The 7,528-nt window shown below is 48.7% G+C and overlaps 2 protein-coding genes across 2 annotated transcripts; one reads left to right on the forward strand and one right to left on the reverse strand.

The window, feature by feature from the left end:
• Nucleotides 1-680: 680 nt before the first annotated feature.
• On the forward strand, nucleotides 681-2,114 carry LOC112296043 (chlorophyll a-b binding protein, chloroplastic). Its single transcript, XM_024548143.3, has 2 exons — nucleotides 681-904; nucleotides 1,321-2,114. Exons 1-2 carry the CDS (start codon nucleotides 753-755, stop codon nucleotides 1,970-1,972), a joined length of 804 nt encoding a protein of 267 aa, XP_024403911.1. The 5' UTR covers nucleotides 681-752; the 3' UTR covers nucleotides 1,973-2,114.
• Nucleotides 2,115-3,621: 1,507 nt separating this feature from the next.
• Nucleotides 3,622-5,663, reverse strand: LOC112296040 (naringenin-chalcone synthase). The gene is made up of 2 exons (XM_024548129.3): nucleotides 5,174-5,663; nucleotides 3,622-4,915 (listed from the first exon to the last, which is right to left on the reverse strand). The coding sequence occupies exons 1-2, from the start codon at nucleotides 5,385-5,387 to the stop codon at nucleotides 3,921-3,923; spliced, it is 1,209 nt and encodes a 402-aa protein (XP_024403897.1). The 5' UTR covers nucleotides 5,388-5,663; the 3' UTR covers nucleotides 3,622-3,920.
• Nucleotides 5,664-7,528: the final 1,865 nt, after the last annotated feature.

The raw sequence follows: 7,528 nt of genomic DNA on the forward strand, positions 1-7,528 counted from the left end.
ATATGATGACATTACAAAGTTTTATACTAAGACCAAAATACAACATAGCTTCTCTTGAGACTAATGGTTGCCCTATTCTTGTTTCTATATAGATATATATATATATATATATATAAGCTATTAGGTAGGCCCTCCAAACTCTTCCTATGCACCTCAAGCCTTACAATTATCAAATAATACATTTGTGTTTGTGTGAATGGTTTGTGCAAATGCCATGTTGGTTGTGAGCATACATATACATTTATACACATACTCTTGACACTAGTTCTGTGCGCAGAATGCAACATGTCACGTAGGTGTGACATTTACCCCTCTAAAATAGGTTTAGTTGCCCTTCCCAGCCACAGGATGTCATGAGCATGGCTTTTTACTCTGTTGCAACTGGGTGCTGCGTGGGCTTCCAACAGTGCAGCCCGCTGACCACGAGATGGGCCATGACGACCACAGTGGTGCCAGAGGAATGTGACATTCATCTGGTTTTGGAGGCAGCGGAATCCGTTTCCGTGGTTGGCAGCAGCGGCCAGCAGCGGTCAGCTCGATGGGAATTCCATCTCGCTATCTCAGTGGAGATATCTCGGCTTATCCAATCCGGTGACCGTAGAAGTGCCCCGAGCATGATTTTGCGCTGGGCGAAGTCGCTATAAGGCCCTCCTCCGAGCTGGGTCGTCCGTGCACAGTCGGCCCGGTATCGCCACTTCATCGCTTCACTCCATTCTGTTGGAGATCCTCCGTTCGGGAACGTGTGTGCAGACATGGCAGGAGCTACCGCGATGCACTCGACAGCCTTGGCTGGGCAGGGTGTGCTCAAGCCCGTGAACGAGCTGTCCCGCAAGGTGGGCAATGTGGAGGCCCGCGTCACGATGCGGCGGACCGTGAGCAAGTCCGCTGGCAGCGACAGCATCTGGTATGGTCCCCACTTGACGAACTCTGGGATGACAGTTTTGAGTGCTTGATGGTTGTGTTGGGAGCGCGATTGGGATTGGGGTTGAGCGGAGTGTGTTGGGGATTGGGGTTGAGCGGAGTGTGTTGTGGATTGGGGATTGGGGATTGTGGGGCGGAGGCCATGAAGCAGTGGAGGCCTTGAATTTGGAAATCGGAATGGCATCCGGCCGGGGCGTGTGGTCGGTTTGGTTGTCCACGCGCGGAGCAGCTTGAGAGGTGAGAGGTGAGAGATGGAGGTTGGCATCGGCGGTGGGGCATTGGAAGTGTGACAAATGTTGGGGTCAGAGCTGCTATGGCGAGGGTGTGCATTGCTGAGGTGACATTGGTGAGGGATAGAGAGGAACGTATGCCTAAGCCGAACGTCGGACTGTTGCTCAGGTACGGAGCTGACCGACCCAAGTTCTTGGGCCCCTTCTCCGGCGAGACTCCGTCGTACCTGACCGGCGAGTTCGCTGGAGACTACGGGTGGGACACCGCCGGACTGTCGTCCGACCCGGAGACGTTCGCCCGCAACAGGGAGCTGGAGGTGATCCACGCCCGGTGGGCCATGCTGGGGGCTTTGGGGTGCCTGACCCCGGAGCTGTTGGCGAAGAGCGGCGTGAAGTTCGGCGAGGCGGTGTGGTTCAAGGCCGGAGCGCAGATTTTCAGCGAGGGCGGGTTGGACTACCTGGGCAACCCGAGCCTGGTGCACGCCCAGAGCATTTTGGCGATCTGGGCATGCCAGGTGGTGCTGATGGGAGCCGTGGAGGGCTACCGTGTTGCGGGAGGACCCCTGGGCGAGGTGACAGACCCCATCTACCCGGGAGGGTCGTTCGACCCCTTGGGTTTGGCTGACGACCCCGACACCTTCGCGGAGCTGAAGGTGAAGGAGATCAAGAACGGGCGATTGGCGATGTTCTCGATGTTCGGGTTCTTCGTGCAGGCGATCGTGACCGGAAAGGGGCCATTGGAGAACTTGAACGACCACTTGGCCGACCCGGTGGCCAACAACGCATGGGCGTACGCCACCAACTTCACCCCCGGGAACTAGGATGGCGCGGTAGAGCCGATTTAATTTTCTGTGAGCTGCGAGAGTCTGTCACCTAGACGGAGCCACCAGTCGGGTTGGCGGCGTTCGCACAGTTGTACATTGGGAGAGTGTGAATGAGTAAATTGTGGATGTGTTATTGTAATTGGGAATTGCAACTGGGCGGAGGGACGGGGAGGCGGGTGTGGATGTGGGCATGGAACGGTTCCGTACGCAGACGGGTGTGTGTTGGTTTCGGCCGGTATGGGAAGTAGCGCCATGTCTTGCGGGATCGATGTGATGGGGAGTGGTTTCGTGGAGTGAAAGACGGTGAGAGCCGAAACTGTGAATGTGAGGGTGGGTGCGGGGGAATTTGTTTGATCTCTAGGAGCATAGCGAGGCGCCCATGCGCTGCGCACGGTGGGGGGATAAAGTTGGCGGGGATTGTTTGTGACTGGAGTTGACTGGTGGATTATCCATATCTGGCAAGCCGTGACATGTGATTGAATTGGCGTCGAGAGGTAGTTTGCGTGGATGGCAGAGCTCAATCAGCATATATGAGGGTGAGGCACACAGCGGGCTCTCACACAATTCTCATCGGTTCACTTTGGTGTCGAAGTAGGACGGGAATACGCAGTTCCTGGAACGGGACGCTGCTGTGGAGAAAACGAATGTGTGGGCGTTGAATGGGTTGCGTAAAGCTTGTCGGAGCGGGGCAAGGGACTAGAGACCGACTGTGTACCATGGGAGTGGAGGGAGATGAATGCGGAAGGGATGTGGGGATAATTTTTGTATATGGACCGTCGTGGTGTATGCAAGAAGGTAGAACAAGGAACACAGGAATCGCTCGAAACGGGCAGTGCACAGCGTAAACAGTGTGCATTTTGAAAGGAAGAACCTGTGTAGTTCGAATTCGGGATCGAAAGGATTAGTCAGGAAGAATATCAGAACTGATATGCTCTTCATCCTTGCAAAATGGACGTGTCAGACGGTCTTGACTGTAGATGTATAGATTCTTGATTGGTGTACATAGTTTCGGATTATGAGAGTCGCAGTGCTAGCAACCGCAGTGTGTCTTTTCTGCATTAGGCGCAAGAAAACGTAGAGTAAATCAGGTACGCTTTGCGCCTGGAAAATGAGATTCTACTCCTGTCCAAATGATATACTATTGCACACATATCTTCAGAGGGGAGGAATGATTGCGGATTACATTCCATCTCCAACAAATCAGACAGAATCCAAATGTCCCAACCAAATCTTGCATTCCGCTCATTGCAGTATGTACTAGAAATTCATTCCTCAGCAGGCCACTGTGTGCTGAGTCATTTGACTTTTCAATTCACATGTAGTTATTATTAAAGCACTTATTGAGCTCATGGTCACAAGCAAAATTTGAATTAGTGTAGCTAACTCTATTACTGGGAGCTTTGTGTATCTACAATGCAACGCAAATGCGCACAGTTGGTAAGCATTTTGTGTTGTTGCAAATGTAGGGCACAACAAGTATTGCTGCGGCGGAGCGTCAATTACATTGCAATCAACGTGTGCTTCTTCTCACTAGACGCGGGCATGATGCATTCACTTCTCAACTCCAACAATACTCCCCAAAACTGCAAATTTCAGTGCAGTGTAAAATCCATTTGGAACAATCCTCCTCCAAGAATTCGGGGACATGACAAAAAAAATTGTAACTTTAACTCGTGACAGGGTATTGAATTATGATACAGTTTACACTATCTATAATTTCTTCGGAGTAGCGTGATTTGAATGGATGGAATGGATATCTGCGGCTTAACTTCACTGAAATGACAGAGAAAGCCCTGATGCAAAAAATCAACTACGAAACGGTCAAGGTAGCTTCTAATCAGAATAATGTACCAAGGGGCGCTCTCTAGACCTCGATTCGGAGGGTACAATGACAAATGACCTTCCAAATAGTCACCACGGTCGAACAACGCCATTAGGACGCCGCTCAAACGGTGGCCGCGGCCCGGAGGACCAGCACTTCCAGGGTGAGCCCCGGACCGAATCCAATGAAGAAGCCAAACTCGCTGCCCTCTCCCAGCGTCGACGCCCCCATCTTGACCGACCTCTGGCGAATCTGATCCAGCACGAACAACACCGACGCCGACGACATGTTGCCGTACTCCGACAGTATGTCCCTGCTCCCCTGCATCTTGTCCTTGGTCAGCTTCAGCTTCGCCTCCACCTGGTCCAGAATGGCCGGGCCTCCCGGGTGCACCGCCCAGAACATCTCGTTCCAATCGGGCGAACCGACGCACTTCCTGGCCTCGTTCAAGAACTTCTCGATGTTCTTGGAGATCAGCCCTGGCACGTCCTTCATGAGGTGGAAGATGAGCCCCGCCTCCGTCAGATGCCCATCAATGGCTCCATCACTCTCTGGCAAGATCGTCTCGCCCGCCCAGTGCACCTCGAACAGTGCTTTCTCCACCTCCGGCTTGGGATCGGATCCCACCACGTACACTCCGGCGCCATCGCCGAACAGGGCCGAGCCCACCAAGCCGTCCAAGTGGTTCTCGCTGGGTGCGCGGTATGTGACGGCCGTGACCTCGCTGGCCACCGCCAACACCCTGGCGCCCTTGTTGTTCTCCGCCAGATCCTTGGCCACCCTGAGCACGGAAGCACCGCCAAAGCACCCGGTCTGGTACATCATGACCCGCTTCACCGTGGGCTTCAGGCCCAGCAGCTTGGCCAGGGCGTGGTCGGCTCCGGGCATGTTCACGCCGCTGGTGGTGGCGAACACGATGTGGGTGATGTCAGACTTGCGGCCGCCCCACTCCTTGATGGCCCTCTGGGCTGCCTCCGCGGCGAGCTTGGGGACCTGGACGACGACGATGTCGTGGCGGACGTTCAGGGAGGGCTCCATGTACGTGCAGATGCCGGGGTTGGCCTTGAGCACCTCCTCCGTGAGGAACATGTGGCGCTTGCGGATCCCCGACTTGTCACCTGCATCGACATTCATGGCCAAGCGTCAGCTGCCGTCGTAAGGGGCCGGAATCGACCCAATTTCAGGAACATCGCGACCGCCGCATTCCCATCTCGACGCCCGCAACAAATCACAAGTCGCAATTCTAATGCGCTCGCGCCGCGCAGCCCGTGCAATGAGCACGTCGTCGAGCGCGGCTGGGGGTGAGGGCCGGCCCACAGGGAACAGTGAGCACATCACGAGCCGCGAAGAGAGTCACACGGTGGAGGTGGACTTACAGATGCGCTTGAATTTGGCCTTCAGGGCGTCCTTCTCGCCGCAGTTGGTGATGTTGAAGAAGAAGTCGGGGTACTCGCTCTGCAGGAACTCCGCGGGAGGCACCGCAGTGCCGACGCCCAACACACATGCTGGTCCCTCAGCGCGAGGCTGGCCTCTGGGAAGCGCGCTCCTTGTGGCAGCACCCTGAACGTCGACTTCTCCGCTTGGTGCCATGGGCACGTTTGGGTTCGGAATGGATGTTGAGTCCGAGCTGCTCACTCGGGGTTGTCTCGAAGCGGCCGGACAATGAGCGTTCAATTTGTTCCGGTGAACTGGCCCTGCAGCCACTGCCTAGGATCTCTTAACCTGCCAAAATCAGGGGGCTTATATGCAACGCACAATGTGCCGGCGAGAAGGTGGCCCGAGTTGAGCAGACGTCTCGCTCTGAATCTGTTAGCTCACAAGTTTGTTGCTCTATCTGCTACACTTCCTGAATGCGTTGAGTGCACAGAGAAGTTCTCTGTTGTGCAGCTTCATTCAGCATCGCTTTCTAGATGAGGGGAGTGTGCAGAGTGAATGTGGTGGCCCACAAGCCAGGGAAGAGCGTTGAATGATGTAGGACTTCGACAGGAACAGTGCAGTCTTGGCGACTTTTTTCTTGCGGCTTTTGTTCCTTTTCCAGGCGCCTGTTGGTTTCTTTCAACGTTGACAGCCTTTTGAGATGACCTGGAGTTTACTTCGGCTGCTGGCTTGTTCGGACCATCCGCATGAAGCTTCGAAGACGTCACAATCCACTTTCAAAATCCTAGGGAACTATGACAATTGGTCCGTATGGTTGTCAACGAACAGCTGCAGACTTTAGATTCTTCACTTCAAATATAAATCGTAAGGGAATCGTCCGGTGGGTTTGCCATTATTAGCTCATACTGGAACATGTTTCCGTCTGAGTGGAAATGCAGCATTTTCCTATTTGTGAACCAATACTGTATGGCCATATGATGACGGGGGTGTCTAGAGCCATGACACATGTGCATTGCCAATTTTGACCATCGATTGGAGAGTCTTATTGTTAGACTTTACCGCGGTCTTTGACATGTGGCATGACCATTTGGATATATTAAAGAACCTCACGAGAGCGAGATAGTTGATTTACATTCAAATAGACGCTTTCACAAAGAATGGAATTTAACTTATACGTATCAGCTCATGACCCAGGCAGATATTAAATGCAATTTCTGTGTAAAACATTTCCATGCTTTACAAACACAAGCTTTGCATATGTGTAGACAAGTTTTGTGATTGTGAATTAACAGCATTTGTTATTCATTATTCAACAATTTGATTACGGCATGTAATGCTCCTATTGATTGAAAACTTCTAATATCCACTATAAATTTCGTGGACAGGTGAATTCAAACAATGTCCTTTTTTCATTTTTCATTTTCATTTGAGATATGTTAATCATGAATTCAATACATTTTCATGCGACGGAATTCAAGATTTTTTCATTGAGCAAGGATTGTGTTTATGTTGACTAATTTGTGCTCACAACCATTTGGTTGGAATGCAAGATAACTCACCTAAATTTTAAAGACACAACAATAGACAATTTAGATAAGCAAGAGTTCTTGTCAACATTGTAATAGCTTAATAGCTTTCAAATGATCTATAAATAAAATTGTACTTATTTTTTATATATATATATATATATATATATATATATATATATATTTTAATTTTTTTGAATATTTAATGTCCTACTTTAGAAACCTGTAAGTTAATTTATTAGCAACAAAAGCTCTTTATTAAACTAGTTACATGGCCTTAAACTTGACATTATTATAGAAAAATAATTTCTTTATTAGCTTAAATAAAATCATTTCAATTAAATAGGCTTATTGCTTAAGATCAAAAAAACCCTCATTTATTCTTGAAATCTTAATTCTAAGATCCTAATCTAATTAAATATTTATATGTTTTAATTGAATCATTTATTTGAACTCAAATTTTTAAACTACAATAACAACAAATTAAAAACACAAATTACTAATGACATTTAAAAATTTGAATTATCATCATAATCAAACGATATTATTAGAATTAAAAAAGAAAATTAAAATTTTAATTAATTTCTTAAAATCAACTATTAAAAAATCTTATTTATGTTTTAAGCAATGATTTATTTTTAAAGCAATAGTAACAACAAAATTCAATTAAAATTAAAAATCTCACTTATATTTATTCTACTTCTTAAAATAATTTTTAACTTTGAGTTTATCAACAATCTAGTTATTAATATTAGCACTAAACTATTTTTTAGTATTTTTATCTTTATATATTTTAAAATTTTTTTTATTTTTATATAAAATTTATAG

Source organism: Physcomitrium patens, chromosome 2, assembly GCF_059467195.1.
Source record: "Physcomitrium patens ecotype Gransden chromosome 2, ASM5946719v1, whole genome shotgun sequence".
Lineage (NCBI taxonomy): Eukaryota > Viridiplantae > Streptophyta > Bryopsida > Funariales > Funariaceae > Physcomitrium > Physcomitrium patens.